Source organism: Sus scrofa, chromosome 1, assembly GCF_054392235.1.
Source record: "Sus scrofa isolate SSC_HxYL_T2T_F1_AM1 chromosome 1, Sscrofa_HxYL_maternal_Yorkshire_Landrace_v2.0, whole genome shotgun sequence".
NCBI classification, from domain to species: domain Eukaryota; kingdom Metazoa; phylum Chordata; class Mammalia; order Artiodactyla; family Suidae; genus Sus; species Sus scrofa.
Window position 1 is genome coordinate 263,654,056 of NC_139383.1, and position 17,947 is coordinate 263,672,002.

General features: G+C 42.6%; 1 protein-coding gene across 2 annotated transcripts in view; it reads right to left on the reverse strand.

Moving 5' to 3' along the window:
- Positions 1-10,410: 10,410 nt before the first annotated feature.
- The window catches only part of SUSD1 (sushi domain containing 1), a 149,115-nt gene continuing 141,578 nt past the window's right edge, over positions 10,411-17,947 (reverse strand). For both annotated transcript variants that reach the window (XM_084992219.1, XM_084992197.1), the window contains one exon: positions 10,411-11,859. In XM_084992219.1, the coding sequence (XP_084848345.1) occupies positions 11,696-11,859 (164 nt within the window). In that variant the 3' untranslated portion in view covers positions 10,411-11,695. The remainder of the gene's footprint in view (positions 11,860-17,947) is intronic.

The window sequence follows — 17,947 nt, forward strand, 5'->3', positions numbered from 1 at the left end:
GGATAAATTAGGGGTATGGGATGAACAAACTACTGTACATAAAATAGATAAGCCTCAAGATTTACTATCCATCACAGGAAACTGTATTCAATATCTTGTAATAAGCTATAAAGGAAAATAATTTGAAAAAATATGTATAACTGAATCTCTTTGTTGTACACCTGAAACTAACACAATATTATAAATCAACGATACTTCAATTTAAAAAAAGAACAAGGCAGAGCAAATGTTTTTTAAATTCCTCACATTCAATAAAGAAAGCAAATTTCCGTACTTAAATTCCATCATTGACAAATAGAGAATTATAGCTTGAAGAATACTTTTAAAAATCTTAGAGGAAATCATAAGCAGAACTTACAATGTGATCAGAGTTCCCATTGTGGCTCAGCGGGTTAAGAAGAGGACTAGAATCAATGAGGATACGAGTATGATTCCTGGCCTCCTGCTCAGTGGATTAAGCATTTGGTGTTGCTGCAAGCTGCAGTGTAGGTTGTAGCTGTGGCTCAGATCCTGCATTGCTGCGGCTCTGGTACAGCCCGGTAGCTGCAGCTCTGACTCAACCCCTAGCCTGGGAACCTCTATATGCTGTGTGTGCAGCCCTAAAAAGACCAAAATAAAAAGATGGACAAAGAAATCTGAGGCAAATGCAAACTAAATGCAAGTGAAGCCTGTAGTTATTATTTTAAAGTAGAATCAAGAAGAAAGAATTAAATTGGGAAAAGCCACGAAATATAAATGGCATTGAGTAGCCATTCTCTTTTATGTTATCAAATAACATGACATCAACATGTATAAAGTAAAAATTGCTGGAAACTAAGGAAAACATGACAAAAACATAATGAAAAATGAGAGATTTTTAAGTATTTCTATCAAGGGGCAAATCAAACCTGCAATGCAAGGAAAAGAGGGACTGAATAATAATAAGATGAGAATCAGTTCAGCAGAGTGTGTTGTCTATGAGATTTGTGTGGGGGCCCATCTCCCCAAGTCTAACTGATAGACCCCATGGCTCTCCTGTCTGGTGTTTAACACAAGCAACGCTGCAGCAAAGATCCTTGCACACATGTACCCACATGTTGGCATCCTTATTTCTTGGCAGTGGATTATCAAATGCAAGATTTCAAAGTGAAAGATAAATAACATCTTTAGTTGTAACAGGTATCATCGGATTGCATTCCTACAGACCTCAGCAACTCACGTTCCTGCTACATCATTGGTGCTTCTATGTTTTGCCAACCTATGGGAGAAATGGTATCTCATAATTGCCTTAATTCGTGTTACTCTGTCTTGCATACATATTGGTCATTTGCATTGCTTTTTCTATAAATTGCCCGTTCGTGTCCTCACTCACTTAAAATTTGGCTGCTTGGGAGTTCTCGTCGTGGTGCAGTGGAAACGAATCCGACTAGGAACCATGAGGTTGCAGGTTTAATCCCTGGCCTCGCTCAGTGGGTTAAGGATCTGGCGTTGCCATGACCTGTGGTGTAGCTCGCAGACAGGGCTCGAATCTGGCGTGACTGTGGCTGTGGTGTAGGCCCACAGCTACAGATCCGATTAGACATCTAGCCTGGGAATCTCCATATGCTGAGGGTGCAGCCCTAAAAGACGAAAGACACAAAATAAAATAAAATTTGGCTTCTTGTGGGTTTTCTCCCCCTATAATTTAATTATATACATTAAATCTTCTATAATTTTTTCTCTCCGTGTCTATTAGAGCTTTAAATCTCTATTATTATGTATTACTAACATTTTGCTCAAACTGTCGTTTGTGACTTTGATTTTGACTTGTGACTTTGAGTCGTCTTTCACTTTGGTTTGGATGTTTTTCAATATACAAAACAATATTTTTAAGGTAGTCTACCACACTGATGATTTCTGTTATAAATTCTAGGCTTTCTGATTTCTCCCCTTTTCCAAGCTGATGCTCTTCCCGGCAGGGAGCCTCAACCCTACTGGGCATCGTTGATATCTTTAATCTGGTAATTGAGTGGGAAGCAGGACAAAGGAAAATGTCTTAAAGCCCAGAGAAGATTTGCATGTTTGTAACCAAAATGAAGGAGTCAGTGGAAAGAGACTGACAATTGAAATCCACATCTACCAAAGGCTTACAAACATCCATTAAATTCTTCCCAAAAGAACTAAAATAACACAACTATTAGAAAATAATGCAATTATCAGAATTAGTTTCAGGCACTATGCAATGTTGTATTGCCATTGAGACTTGCTGTGGTCTGGAGTTCCCATCGTGGCGCAGTGGAAACGAATACGATTAGGAACCACGAGGTTGCGGGTTCAATCCCTGGCCTAGCTCAGCGGGTTAAGGATCCGGCGGGCGCGTTGCCATGAGCTGTGGTGTAAGTTGCAGATGCGGCTTGGATCCCGAGTTGCTGTGGCTCTGGCATAGGCTTGGCAGCTACAGCTCCGATTGGACCCCTAGCCTGGGAACCTCCATATGCCGCAGGAGCAGCCCAAGAAATGGCAAAAAGACAAAAAAAAAAAAAAAAAAAAAAAGATAGGACCGATGATTCTACCTAACCTTTGCCTCTTCCCTTTTATTCTGCTTCAGAGAGGATTATGGCTAAACCTGCACCCTGGGGCTCTGGGGCAGTGAATTTCAAACTTGGCTGCACATTAGAGTTACCTGAGGACGTTTTAAAAAAAAATCTCAAAGCCCAGGTGGCATGCCATGTCACTTAAATCAGAGTCATGAGAGACTTCAGCCTCCGTATTTGTAAAAGCTTCCCAGATGATTTCAATGTGCAGTAAAGATTGCGGATCACTGATCTGGGGCTTCAGAATCAGGTGACAAGGTCATGCTGTTTTCTGAAATTGGGACACGTGAGCTTTGGCAAGTTCTTGTGTGAAGAAATATTAGAGGCAGATGACCAAGACTCTGTCATGGGATGGAATATGGTCTCTGCAAACCCGTTTACTTAGAATGTCCTTCCAAATAAAATGTTATTGATACTTTGAATATTGGGGGGTGGTGAGGGGTGTCTAACAAGGACAGGAATCAGAAAAGCACAAGAGCGTTTGCATAATGAGGTGCTTTGGTCACTGTGCAGGGGAAAAAATGGTTAAAATATCATAGGAAATGAAAGGGAAGCTACTTCTGATGTGGAATTGAATGCGAGAATTTAATTACCATGAACAAGAAAGGAGTCATTCTTTTAGTAGTTTCCTAGGAAGCAAACTCATTTATCTTTCAATTTTCTCAGCGGTTGGAATGCTGTTTAAAACAATTGCCAAGAGGCATTTAAAAATTAACTGTACTCCAAATTGTTTGGATAGATAAGCACCTAGAACAAACTTCACACCCACCTTAAAATCAAAGTTTCCAAAACTAAAATATATTTATTGGGAAACAAAAGGAGTCATACTGAAACCTGAAAAAAAAAAAAAAATGGAACACTTAGGTGTCAGCTGAGAAGCAAAAAAGAAGTAGTTGCTAGTGTTTGATTTTCATTCCTAGGGGTCAGTCCTTTTGTGATCTCTTAACAAGAGAATAGGAAATTGAGTTTATCATCCAGAGGCTCCTCTATAAAGGAAATAATTTTTTGCTTGTCCGTAATTGTGTGTACCAAAAAATTCCAAATGTAAGATTTAGAGGACAAGGACCTGGGTTAGAATTTCAGTTCTTCAAGGTATCAATTAATGACCTTGGGTGGTGACTTAGCTGCTTCTAAACCTCAGTTTTACCTTTAAAGTAGGGATAGTGAGAAGTTCTCTTGTGGTGCAGCGGGGTAAGGATCTGGCACTGTCACTGCAGCAGCTTGGGTCGCTGCTATGGCACGGGTTGGACCCCTGGCCTGAAAACTTCCATATGCCATAGGCAGGGCCAATAAAATAAAATAAAATAAAATATATCAGGATAACGATTATGACCATGATACTTAATACCTATGACGTAGGTTGTTTACAGAGTGCATAGCTCCATGCCTAGCATCAGATAAGCATTCAATAAATGGTGATCATCCCTCTAGCCACATCCTATTTATAAACTAAGAGACTCAGAGAAATGTCCCTATCTGTCACTACCTGCTATATAAAGCTCATACAGAAACAACTGAAAGGTTTGGCCATTAATAAAAGACATGTCTTGGGGCTGGTGGGGTAGATTAGCAGGGGACGTGGGTCACCCAGCTGCCTGTCCTTTTAATGGAAATTTTAAAAAGTAGTTGTTGGAAATGTTTACTAAAGTGATCCTGACTCCTGTCCCCTTGGCCTTCTGGGATTTGGGGGCAAGAGCAGTCAGGTGCAATCACCTGAACAGACAGAGCAGTGAGCTGGGCTCTCCCTTGGGACTCATGGTTTGGTGTGAAGATTAGCACAAATAAAGTAATAAAGAGGGTGATTGCAGGAAAAAAAACAAACCCCACGTGGCTTCATTTAGAGATGCACCATTTTTATTTTTTATTTTTTATAATAATTTTTATCTTTTCCATTATAGCTGGCTTACAGTGTTCTGTCAATTTTCTACTGTACAGCAAGGTGACCCAGTCATACATACATGTATACATTCTTTTTTCTCACATTATTATGCTCCATCATAATTGACTAGATATAGATCCCAGGTTAAGCAGGATCTCATTGCCTATCCATTCCAAAAGCAGTAGTTTGCAACTATTAACCCCAAGTCCCCAATCCATCCCACTCCCTCCCTTTCCCCTTGGCAACCACAAGTCTGTTCTCCAAGTCCATGAGTTTCTTTTCTGTGGAACGGTTTGTTTGTGCCCTATATTAGACTCCAGATATTAGTGATATCATATGGTATTTGTCTTTCTCTTTCTGACTTCACTTAGTATGAGAGTCTCTAGTTCATCCATGTTGCTGCAAATGGTATTATCTTGTTCTTTTTTATGGCTGAGTGGTATTCCATTGTGTATATATACCACATCTTAATCCATGCATCTGTTGATGGACATTTAGGTTGTTTCCATGTCTTGGCTATTGTGAATATTGCTCCAGTGAACATGGGGGTGCATGTGCCTTTTTCAAGGAAAGTTTTGTCCGGATATATGCCCAAGAGTAGGATTGCCGGGTCATAGGGTAATTCTATATATACTTTTCTAAGGTACCTCCATATTCTTTTCCATAGTGGTTGTACCAGCTTCCGTTCCCACCAACAGTGCAAGAGGGTTCCCTTTCTCTCCAGCACTTGTTATTTGTGGACTTATTAATGATGGCCATTCTGACTGGCGTGAGTCTTTTCATTTTTTAAATGCATTTTATTGAAGTATAGTTGATCTGCAATATACACTCTTTCATATTTTTTTCCCTTATGGTTTATCACAGGATATTGAATATAGTCCCCTGTGCTATACAGTAGGACATTGGTTTTTTTAATCCATTCTATGTATAATAGTTTGCAGCTGCTAATCCCAGCTCCCAATCCCTCCCCCCTAAACCCCCCCCCACACCCTCCACTGTGGCAACCATCTCTATAAGAGATGTACTATTACGAATCTTGTTTTTTTTTTTCCTTTGGCCTGCCCCTGGGGCATGCAGAAGTTCCCAGGCCAAGGATCAAACCCGAGCCACAGCAGTAGCCTGAGTCACAGCAGTGACAATGCTGAGTCCTTAACCACTAGGCCACCAGGGAACTCCTGAATCTTCATTCTTGATTCTGACCCCTCAGCTGGGACTACTCTCCTTCTGAAACACTGCTCCTCTCTTTGAGTTACCCTAGTGCTCTATCACCAGTGAAAAACTAAAAATACACTAAGTGAACAGAGTATAAACTATTGATTTATTTTCATAGCCTTTCTTTCTGTCCCAGTCTCCTCCATCAATTCATGGCCTTTCTAATAGTTTTTCATACTCACAAATACGAGAACCCCCATCATTATTTCATTTTAATCACTCACTCATAAGCTAGTAAAGACATCCCTAGGACTTTGTAAATTCCTAAATCTCAAATTTTCCCAATAGTGCCTCTCCTCCATTCTCCCTATTCTTTCTTCTGAAATTCTGATTATATGTATTTCAGACTTTCTTGCTTTTATTTATTTTTTATTTATTATTATTATTGTTATTATTTGCTTTGCAGGGCCACACCTGAGGCATATGGAGGCTCCCAGGCTAGGGGTCAAATCAGAGCTGCAGCTGCTGGCCTACACCACAGCCACAGCAACACAGGATCCAAGCTGTATCTGTGACCTACACCACAGCTCACAGAAATGCTGGATCCTTAATCCACTGAGCGAGACCAGGGATGGAACACACAACCTCATGGTTCCTGGTTGGATTCGTTTCCACTGAGCCACGGCGGGAACTCTTATTTCAGACTTCCACATTCCATCCTCTGTATCTCAGACTTTCTTTATATGTTACACATCCTTTTCTGACTGTGCTTTAGTCTGACTAATTTTTTTGGATTGGTCTTCCTGGCATACTAATTTTATCTTCAGCTGTACTTAATATTGTGAGAAAGGTTTTTTAAAAAATATGTATGTGTTTCATTGCCAAAATTCTATTTGATTCTTTTTATTTATTTATTTTTGTCATCTTTTTAAAAATTTTTTGGCCACCTTCAGAGCATGTGAAAGTTCCCATGCCACAGCAATCACCTGAGCCACTGTAATGACAACACCAGATCCTTAACCCACTGCACCACGATGGGACTCCTATATGATTCTTTTTAAATTTTATTTCTTGAATGGATAAAAAAGCTACATGATTAAAAAATCTACGGAGTTCCTAGTGTCCATGAGGACGAGGGTTCGATCCCTGGCCTCCCTCAGTGGGTTAAGGATCCAGCGTTGCCGTGAGCTGTGGTGTAGGTTGTATGTGTGTTCAGTGTGTCTTTATGCAGAATGCGTATATGCCTTCGTATTTGTCTCTTTCTTACAAAAAAATTAGCATACCAAATATGCAATTATCAATTTATTATCAATTTTTTCACTTAAAAGTATATCTGAAAAAAAGGAGAACCTCCAAGTAAAATAAAATAAAATAGGAGTTCCCGTCGTGGCACAGTGGTTAACGAATCCGACTAGGAACCATGAGGTTGCGGGTTCGATCCCTGGCCTTGCTCAGTGGGTTAAAGTATCCGGCGTTGCTGTGGCTCTGGCATAGGCTGGCAGCTACAGCTCTGATTCGACCCCTAGTCTGGGAACATCCATATGCCACAGGAGCGGGCCTAGAAAAGGCAAAAAGAAAATAAAATAAAATAATAAAATAAAATAAAATAAAAATTTTAAAGTATATCTAGGAAAAGGTTGCAACGTAGTTATCTTCAGCCTTCCCAGGCACAGTGAATAATCTCCGATTACTTCCTTATTTTTAAAATTCCTTCATTTCCATCAATATTCCATGCATAGGTATCTTACCTTCTGTGCCTAATAAGTCCAGTATCTGAAGTACCTGAAGTCTCTACACCATACTTACAGATTCGGTTTTCAGTCATAGTGCCTTGTTTCCTTGAATATTTGGTGATCTTGGAGATATACTTCCTAATAACTAATGGGGAGGCTGAGGATCTAAATTGAAGATGCTGAACAAAGGGAGGGGAAAAAAATGTAATTGTAATGTATACATGTAAGGATAACCCGATCCCCTGGCTATACAGTGGGAAAATAAAAAATAAAAAATACATCAAGCAATAAAAGAAGAAAACTAAAAAAAAAATAATAATAATAAAAAAATAAATTGAAGATGCTTTCCTCCAGGAAGGATTTGCACTGGTTTCTGCCAGGTACTAGAGGGCAAGGGCTATTGTTATTGGCCTATAGTAACTGCAGCACTGTCCCAGGATCTTCCATTTAATCTACATTTTTCATTCAGTCCCCCCTGCCCCACACATCAGGACCAACATTTAGGCCTCCAGAGAAACACTGACAGGGCTTTTCCTGGATGTGTTTCTGGACTTGCATTTAGTTGATCTATCTCTTTAAGAGCAGGTACTAATTTCCTTACCCCAGCCTTACAATAGTTGACTATCTGGTAGGGAAAACACTTCCTTTTTCAAAATAGTCCAGGTTTTCTACAGTCATTTATTTTCCCAAATGATCTTTTAAATTATTTGCTCATGGAACTTTTTTTTTTTTCTCTTTCTTTCTTTTGTGTGTGTGTGTGCTTTTTAGGGCCACACCTGTGGCACCTGGAGGTTCCGAGGGGGTTGAGCCAGAGGTACAGCCACTGGCCTACCCCACAGCCACAGCAACGAGAGATCCGAGCCACATCTGCGACCTACACCACAGCTCATGGCAATGCAGAATCCCCGAGCCACCGAGCAAGGCCAGGGATCAAACTTGCATCCTCGTGGATACTAGTCAGATTTGTTTCTGCCACTCATGGACTTTTCTAAAGTGAAACGATCCATGAGGACTTATCAAGAAAAGGACAGCAGTGTACCTGTTAACCACAAACTCTCTGCCAACGCAAGCAGGAATGAAAAAGAACCAACAGCAAGAAAAAGTCCTTTAAGTAAGCTGTAGCTAGGAAAGGCCCCAACACTATACTCTGTGAACAATGCAGGCTTTATAATTCCGTCTGGAACAAACTGAGAGTCCCATGACCTGATATCAGTTTCTAACGCATGACCACAGTGCAGGGCCACAGGTCGTAAGTGGAGGCAATTCTGAACATTCCCACCAGTGTGAGTCCTGGGGACAGGGACAAGCTGCTGGAAGAAGAAGCAGCACTTCCCCTTGGGGCCCACTGGCCCATCATTGATTAAGGAAGGACATGGTGTTGCAAGAGACACTGCCCTGGAAGTTCCCATCGTGGCGAGCAGAAATGAATCCAACTAGGAGCCGTGAGGTTTCGGGTTTGATCCCTGGCCTCCCTCAGTGAGCTAAGGATCCGTCGCTGCTGTGAGCTGTGGTGTAGGTCACAGATGTGGCTCGGATCTGGCGTTGCTCTGGCTGTGGTGTAGGCCAGTGGCTACAGCTCCAATTAGACCCCTAGCCTGGGAACCTCCAAATGCCCTGGGTGCAGCCATAAAAAGACAAAAGACAAAAGACAAAAAAAAAAAAAAGAGAGAGAGAGAGAGATACTGCCCTGCCAAGCACACCATTTTTCCTCTGCCATCATTTCTTGGGGCAGAGTCTAGAGGCAAAAACTACTTCACAATCACAGAGAACATTGGATAATACTATGCTGGCATATTTGGAAAACTAGATAGAGAGAGATAATTCCTATTTCTCTAAATAGCTAAACGGCATATTTAAAATGTCCTAGGTCAGAGAAAGAAGGAATTTTTGCCAATTAACAAACATCAGTGTACTGCTCTTTGGAATAGATAATGCGCAAGAGAAAACTAGAGGTATCAAGATTGATTTCTGGAGTTCCCATTGTGCCTCAGTGACTGGCATCCATGAGGACACGGGTTTGATCCCTGTGGGTTAAGGATCCCTGTGGGTTAAGGATCTGGCGTTGCCATGAGCTGTGGCATAGATCGCAGATGTAGCTCGGATCCTGTGTTGCTGTGGCTCTGGTGTAGGCTGGTGGCTACAGCTCCAATTCGACCCCTAGCCTGGGAACCTCCATATGCCATGGGTGCGGCCCTAAAAAGACAAAAAGGCCAAAAAAAAAAAAAAAAAAATTGATTGCTTTTTAAGGTTCTAAAAATTGTATTTGCAGATCTAAATAGCAATGCACCATGACTATGACTGCGTATCCTAATGCAAAAGTGGCTAAATGTTAGAAAATGCATATTAATGTTGATCAAAGGGGGGAAAGCATATGATCCTACGGTAGATTTAGATAGAATGTTTGTAAAATTTAATGTCCATTCTTGATACATGCTCTTTATAAAATGGGACTAAGTGGGAGTTCCCATTGTGGCCCAGCAGTAGCAAACACTACTAGTATCCATGCAGATGAGAGTTAAATCCTTGGCCTTGGTCAGTGGGTTAAGGATCTGGCATTGCTCTCACCTGTGGTGTAGGTTGCAGATATGGCTCAGATCTGGCGTTGCTGTGGCTGTGGCATAGGCCAGCAACTGCCACTCTGATTTGACCCCTAGCCTGGGAATTTCCATATGCCACAAGTACAGCCCTAAAAAGAAAAAAAAAAAAAAATGGAAACAGGTAAATATTTCTTTCCTTTCTTTTCCTTCTTTCTCTTCCTTTCTTTCTTTCTTTGTTTCTTCCTTCTTTTTTTGCTGCTCTGCTGCACATGAAGTTCCTGGGCCAAGGACAGATCTGAGCCACAGTTGTCACCTACACCACAGAGGTAGCAACTCCAGATCCTTTCAGTAACTATGCCAGCCAGGGATCGAACCTGTGTCTTGGCCAGACAGAGACACCATCGATTCTATCTCATCACAGTGGAAACTCCTCAAAACTTTTCTTATACGAAAACCCAATATGCTTAGCAATCAAGTGCTTACAATTTCTACAATATGACATTGCTTTCATGTGTCAGACATTGCAATTAGACAAAAAAAAATAAGAGAATCGAATGTTAGAACAAAGAAGACAAAAATTATCTTTATTTGCAGATAACAGAAAGCCTAAAATTCAGCACAAAAGTGTTGAAAAGAGAAAAGGAGAGTTGAGAAAGTTTTCACGACTTAATATTCAAAAATCACATCTTATAATGTATTAGAAATATAACCCTAATCTAATCCATTTTAAAAGCACAGAAACATAAACATTATACAAATAAATCTGAATTATGGGGAAAAACCAAAATTATCAAGAAATAGAAGTACCATGACTCAGTGAAAAGGCATCCCCTTGTGCATGGACAGAAATATTCAGTCTAGTGTAATACAAATATACACTCTTCCAAAATAATTTAGAAAATCATCCCATCTCTGGCCAAAACCTCCATATAGCATTTGTGGGAGGAAGCATTTTTAAAAGTATTCCAACTGTACGATAAAAAGGCAGTATTTCAAATCAATGGTGAGTGTGGAAGGAGAGTCACATCCACAGCTGTGCTCTTAAAACCAAAGTCTGACAGTATGCTTCAGCTATAATAGCACTAGCGTGAAAGAAAAGGACAGATTGGTGTGAAAGGTTTATAGGGCTCTTGTTTCATTCATTACACAAAATAACTTCCAAACACAATAAATAAATTCCAAAACCAATAAAGTTTCTAAAGGAAAACCCAAAATTTCATAAGGAGGAGAAGAGATCCTGGACAAATATTTTTATAACCATGGGTGGAAGATCTTTCTGCGCACGTCATGACAGCCAGTGATCCCACACAGAAGACTGAGAACCTCAACTATGTACAAGTGGAAGCTTTCCAATGGCAAAAACAAACAAAAGGCCCACAAAGAGACTCTAAAAGACAAAGGACAAACGTGGGAAAATGCATTCAAGGCCAATGACAGACAGCCTCTTGTCTTGTGTAGTCATTGAGAACAAGTCTTTCCTCCTCGGGAGGGAAAAGCATTGGTTCTTCAGCTGATAGCATTTGTCTCTTGTCTTTATTGACTTGTTCCCCCAGACTCTGAAGGCGAAAGGAGAAGGATGACCAGTGGCAGCTCCTATCTCCTGCTAGAATTGTCCCAGCACCCATCACACACACACACACACACACACACACACACACACGGTATGAACATACCATACACACATACACCACACAGCACACACAACAGACAACACACATATGCACACATGTACCACACACACACACACACACACACACACACAGGACCCTCGGGCAATTTATTGAGGAATCACATCTGCATGTTCGTAGCGTGTAGCTTCCAGGACTACTATTCAGCTCTTTCTCAGCTTTGCCTTCTTTCTGGATCCAAAACATTGCCCTCGTCTATGAGGGGGCATGTCCTGCTGGCCCCCAGAGTAGTCTCAGGGCTCAGAGGAGCACAGCAGCCTATTTCCAGATGCTGCTCGCGGGAAAGGCCTTTCCTCCTTTTACAAAAGGACTCTTTTTCTGAAACAAAGCCAGGATGTGCAGTGAGCTGAAGCCCAGTCCTCCTCAGATTCTGCCGTTACGTTGTCTGTCTTAGTTTCTGATGGTTTTAGGAAATCCCCTTCCCTCCCCAGTTCTGGTAAGGTCTTCCCGGGGGATTCACAGAATGCATGACAGGCCACCGTGGTCCATAAATTGTCATGTGACAACTTGCCCAAGCACAATGATGAAAATTCCCCAGAATGGATATAGTGGTGGGACAGGGTCCCTGTGGCAACGGTCACCTGTAGAGGCCACCTGTGGAGGTCCATACTGACTCCCATGTTGTGGCCACTCAAAATACTGTGGGACCCCCTCCTTAAAGGCTATCATCACGGGAGTTCCTGTTGTGGCTCAGTAAGTGAAGAACTCAACTAGTAACCATGAGGATGCAGGTTCCATCCTGGCCTCGCTTCGTGGGTTAAGGATCTGGTGTTGCCGCAGCTGCAGCTCTGGTTCAGTCCCTAGCCTGGAACCTTCCCTATGCCACAGGTACAGCCCTAAGAAAAAAAGAGAAAAAAAAAAAAAAAGACCCCATCACAGCCTGCAGCACATTTCTTTGGTAATCTGAGTCCATAAGTGAAATCCTTTTCAGATTGTATTGGCTTTGGGGAATTAGGTAACACTGTTTGCCACATGTTCTAGTTTATAAATGTCCAACTGGCTGAGTTTTAATGATATATATTTTATATGCATCTGCAGAGAAGGTTTTCACACCATCTGCAGAGAAACAGAGACAGAAAGCTGTGAGGTCATAAAGCCACTTGGTGTTTTTTGGTAGCTCACAAACATATGCACTTCCCAAAGGGGATGTCTACAGACTTTTTTAAACACTAATAGCATCCCTGGAATAAGTGTTTATTGAGTTTTTCACAGTAACTCCTTAGAAGGAGAAGTATAATTTAGATGAAGATCTAGTATGTTTTGGGCAAGTCTCATCAGAGTCACAATTTGTCTGGCAGATGTTGTCTTCTTCGTAAATGTTGTTTTCGAAGGCTTAGTCAGCACAGCTTCCCCTTCCAACATGGGCTCTCTGCCTCCCTCCAGCACTCCCCCAAACCCATGCACCATCCACTCCTTCATGTTTCACTTTGGTCACCTCTCTCTTCCGTTGGACGGTGCCTCTCTTGTGGTCCTTAATGTGTCTATGAAATTTCCTGCCTTTGTTCGTGTTTTATACCCCTCCGCCTCCCATTACTGGAATTTCCCTGCTAGTCTTTTCCACCTGACAAAACCCTATTCATCCTTCAAGGTCCAGCTCAGACTCCACCTGCCTTTGCTACCCCTTCCCTCCTCTTCTTCCTGCATCCTTTCCTTCCCGCTGTCATTCTGCTCATCCCTCCTGACCACTGTCCATCACTGAAGGCACTTAGTAAAATACTTGCTGGGTGTCGTGCAATGAAGGTTGGACTGATTTCTCAATCACGGGGGAAATTTGGGGCCAAAATGAAAGCACATGACATCAGTTCTTTTCAATCAGGCAAGAGTCTAACCTCCTCATAACCAAAGTGAAACTAATAGCAGAAGGAACTGAATTTTACACTTCCAGGTTCATTCCTTTGGAATTGTCTTGGGAAGTTTCTTGGCTACACTCCAGATAGAGGACACTCATCTAGTCCTACTTTGGGTTTAAGAAACATGCCTTAGGAGTTCCCTGGTGGCCTAGCTATTAAGGATCTGGTGTTGTCACTGCTGTGGTATGGAGTCAATCCCTGGCCTGGAAACTTCTGAATGCTGTAGGTGTGGCAAAAAAAAAAAAAGGAAAAAGAAACATGAGTTCCCACTGTGCCTCAGTGGTAATGAAACCAAAGAGTATCCATGAGGATGTGGGTTCAATCCCTGGCCCAACTAAGTGGGTTAAGGATCCAGCGTTGCCATGAGCTTTGTATAGGCCAGCAGCTCTAGCTCCAATTTGACCCCTAGCCTGGGAACTTCTATATGCCATGGGGGCGGCCCTAAAAAAAAAGAGAGAGAGGAAAAAAGAAACATGTTTTAGACAGATGCAATCCATCAGAACCCATCAATTAGAGAAGAGTAGTATTAGGCCAGAAAAGAAAAAAGTGTTATCTGGGAATTCAAAGGTCAAAGACACAGGCTGTGCAAGCGGGATGGAAATCCACCTGGCCTTTGGACAGTGGACGTTTGGGTCAGTTGATGTCCAATCTGACTTCTTACTCCCACATTCTCACGTTCTTCATCTGCTGCTCCGTTTTTGTTGGTATGAGAAAAATTAAAAGACAGGTGTGACTTCCAAGGCAAATATCAGCAGAACTTATTGTGAGATATCTGATCATGCTTCCCCCTTGCAGGAGGCTCTTACAATGTTTGCTATTGATGTATAAAGCTTTTACCTAAGCCTATTAACACTTTATTAATCATACTTATTGCAAACAACTTGTCCCCCAAACGATTGGACATTTATTCCCATACTTTCATAGTGGTCTCTCACTCCCCACTAATTTGAAATTGCTACCAAGGCTTTATAGTTAGCAGGGAGGTCTACCCATAATGCACTTCTCCAAGTGATGGACGGGCTCAGAAGATGGGCTCAAGGGTGCATCCAGGGCAACTCCAAGCCAACTGGAGAGTGATATTCAGCAAACTAGTAGTTAAAACAAAAACCGTGGTGGTTCAGCAAGTTTATTCCTGAGAATAATAATAATTTTAAAATTCTCTTTGGGCTTAAAGTATGTGGCATAGAGTATGCGGCCTGGGTATTGAGTTCAGAGGATTTCCAAAACAAAATCTAACTCAGACAGACTTAAGCTATGGTTTCTTTTATGGGGGGGGGGGGGGTCCAGTGCCATCCCAATGTGCTATGGAGGATTGTTTTTCCAAAAAGCTTTTCTTTCACTGTAAGTGTTTATCATGTCTTATAAATAGAGATTTAAGTGATTCTAGTGGTCTATCACCACCCTCAGAGTAGGGTTCTCAAGGAACCTCCTCAGAATTAGAGAGGAATTCACTAAGATCAGGGAATTTGGGAGCTTCTGGGTTGAAGTGCTTAAGAGTTCAGTACAGCCGGGCATTCTGTCTTTCAGACTCAAGTCTTAGGGTCTCATTCCCCCCAGAAAGTATCTGCACAAAATAAGCTGTTTTTGCTGAGGCTTAGTCCCAACAGTATCTTTTTCTTTCAGTTTACCAGAATGCAGCACAGTATGCAAACGATTATGCAAAGCCCAAGTCATAGAGCCTAAAAAGGTTAGGTCTATCCACACACTTTGTCAGCGTTTGCAAAAATGCAGGCTAATACACAGCAGGAGACTAGAAGTAGTATGAATCATTTGTTCTTGGAAAACTGGTGAAGTCCCAGGAATTAAGGGCAATGACCTGGGTGACAAAAAAGCCGATGAAAGCTGGGTGGGCAATGAAGGGCCAGTTGGCAACCCACCTGCAAGCAGAGGCTGACGACAAAGACCTGGCTGGTCAACCTTTGAAAGCTAAGTGTGCAATGCAATCAGTGCAGACCACAGTCCTGGGCCAAGAGTAGCATAAACACAACTATCCCTCCATCGCACCTAGGCAGCCTCTGAGGCACACAGGCAACTCCCCAAGTCTGATCAGCACTGCGTGCCCCTCCAGGAAGCCAGACAGCCCCCTGGCTTCCAGAAGTGGGTCTTTGTTTCTTCTGTTTCATTCAGTGACAAGCCTCGGCCTTCCCATGCCTGGCTCTAAGTAAGACTCATGCACTCTCCCAGTCATATCTCCAGCGTGGGTTCCAGCTCTGCATCTTGCCCCAACCCCTTTAAGAGGCCCCTGGGGGTCTGCAGCAGCAGCCTGTAGGTTAAGGGCGAGGAAGCCACAGAAGTGGCTGAAGAGGTGAGAGGAAGTGGAGGAAGGTGGCTGACACCAGATGTGTGTTAACAGCTGGAGACTAAGAGATGCTATCTTTCGAGGTCACGATGGGGGCTGGTCCTTTTGCCTCTGGGGAGTTCCTTCAGCCTCCATCTAATCCTGCGAGCTCTTCCAGAGGCACCAAACTCAGACTGACATTCAGACCAGAATATGTATTAATTGTACTATGTATTAATTGTACAACTGACTAGGTACCACTGTGTATTAATTATTTACCAGAAATCCAGTAAGCAGAGAAAGACAGATACTGGATGACATCACTTATATGTGGAATCTAAAAAATACCACAAACTAGTGAACATAACAAAAAGAAGCAAGTTCACAGATACAGAGAACAAAGTAGGGGTTACCAGTGGGGAGGTGGAGAAGAGGTAATACAGGGGCAGGGGAGTGGGAGGTACAAATTATCAGATGTAATCTAGGCCATAAGGATGTATTTACAACATGGAGAATATAGCCAATATTTTGAAATAACTGTACAAGGAATATAACCTTTAAAAATTGTATACAAATTTTTAAAAAATATTTCAAGCAGGAAAAAAGAAAAAGAAAAAAGAAAACAAAGCAAGCCAGTAAGAATGCTTATGAATGCAGATCACGGGCAGGCAGATCAGCTGTTTTGCGCCCTTGATGGCAAGCTGGAGACATGCTAGTCTTCCAGCCTGGCAGTTAGTTCTGTGCAGCATCTCCCTTACAGGATTATACGCAGTATGGACATTTATACTCTCTGGCCAGGACCAAGACACAGTCTTCCTTGTTCAATGCAGATGTTGCACTGCCCAGCTGCCGCCCCTTCCTAGGCTCTGTGATGACCATTCCCCCTTCCTAGGCTCTGCCCCTCTTTAGCAAGACGGCAGCATGGTCCCTGACCATCCCAGCATTGCAAAGGCCACACGATCCAGCAGTCTGCGTCATCTGGTTCATCTCGGTGAGATCTCAGTTCACAGCAATCATCCCAGGACAACCCAGGTTCCCTCTGGTTCTTGGAGCTGAGCCCTCTTTTGGGCCCTCTTCACTGGCAGGCACCTTGGACAAAAGGGATCACGGCGTGTGGCCAAGAGCTGTAAGAGCGTTCCCCTCAATCTCAGCCATTCTCAGTGGCACAAGCTATTGTCAAGTCCATGGTTACAGAGGGTCTTGCCCTACAGTGCCAGTCTCTGGCCCTCTCATCACTCTCTGAAGCCTTGAATCTGGTCAATGTGGCCTTACCCTACCCAACCCGCCAAGACCCAGGACAACCACTTCCAGGGACTACAGGGCATAGCTAACCCTTCAGGCCACATATTCGGCTCCCCAGAGATGGGCAGGCTAAGCTCACGAATTCTGAATCTTGCTATCCCAAGGACCAAGAGATGGGACACAGGATCATGGACCCAGAGAAGTGGTGTCCTTTCCCTCCCCTAAATCTCTGTGCCTCACTCAAGTGAATGCATCCAGTTCAAGGTGAGAAAACAGCGTTCCAGATCCAGTTACCTTCCTAAAACCTCTGGCCATTGGTCACTTCCACCCCTGGCAGTGCTGGCATCTCTCCACAGAGAAAATAGAAGTATTGCTAGGCTTTTGCTATCAAGTCAAGTAGCCCTGTCAGGAGCACCCAGGAAATATTGTGGTAGAGTTTAAAAGTTATAACTAACTTTTTCTGTAAGTAATTGATAGTAGGCAAATTCTAAAATAGCCCTGATAATCCCTTCCCCCTTTGTGTCCAGAGCATATGTAATCTTTACCCCTTGCGTGTGACCTACTTCTAACCAATACAATATGGCAAAGTGAAAAGATTTTGCATATGTAATTAAGGTTCCAAATAATTAATTTGGGGGTATTTAAAGGGAGATTATCCTGGGTAGAGCTGACCTTTAAAAGGACTGGGGCCTCCCTGCATTCAGAGATCCTCCTTGCTGACTTGATAAATTGGGCAGTCTGTTTAGGGTGCCATGGCAAACTACAGATGGCCTCTAGGAACCATGGCTGGCATCTCAGACCTGAGAACAGCTTCCAGCTGACAGCCAGCAACAAGTTGGGACGTTCAGTCATAAAACCACAAGGAAATGAACTCTGCCACAACCTGAATACGTATGGAAGAAGAGTCATCCCCATCCAGCCTCCAGATGAAGATGCAACCTAGCCAGCACTTTGAGCAGAGAACCCAGCTAAGCTAAACCTGGATCCCTGATGCATAGAAACGGAGGGATAATAAATGTGCACTGTTTTAAGCCAC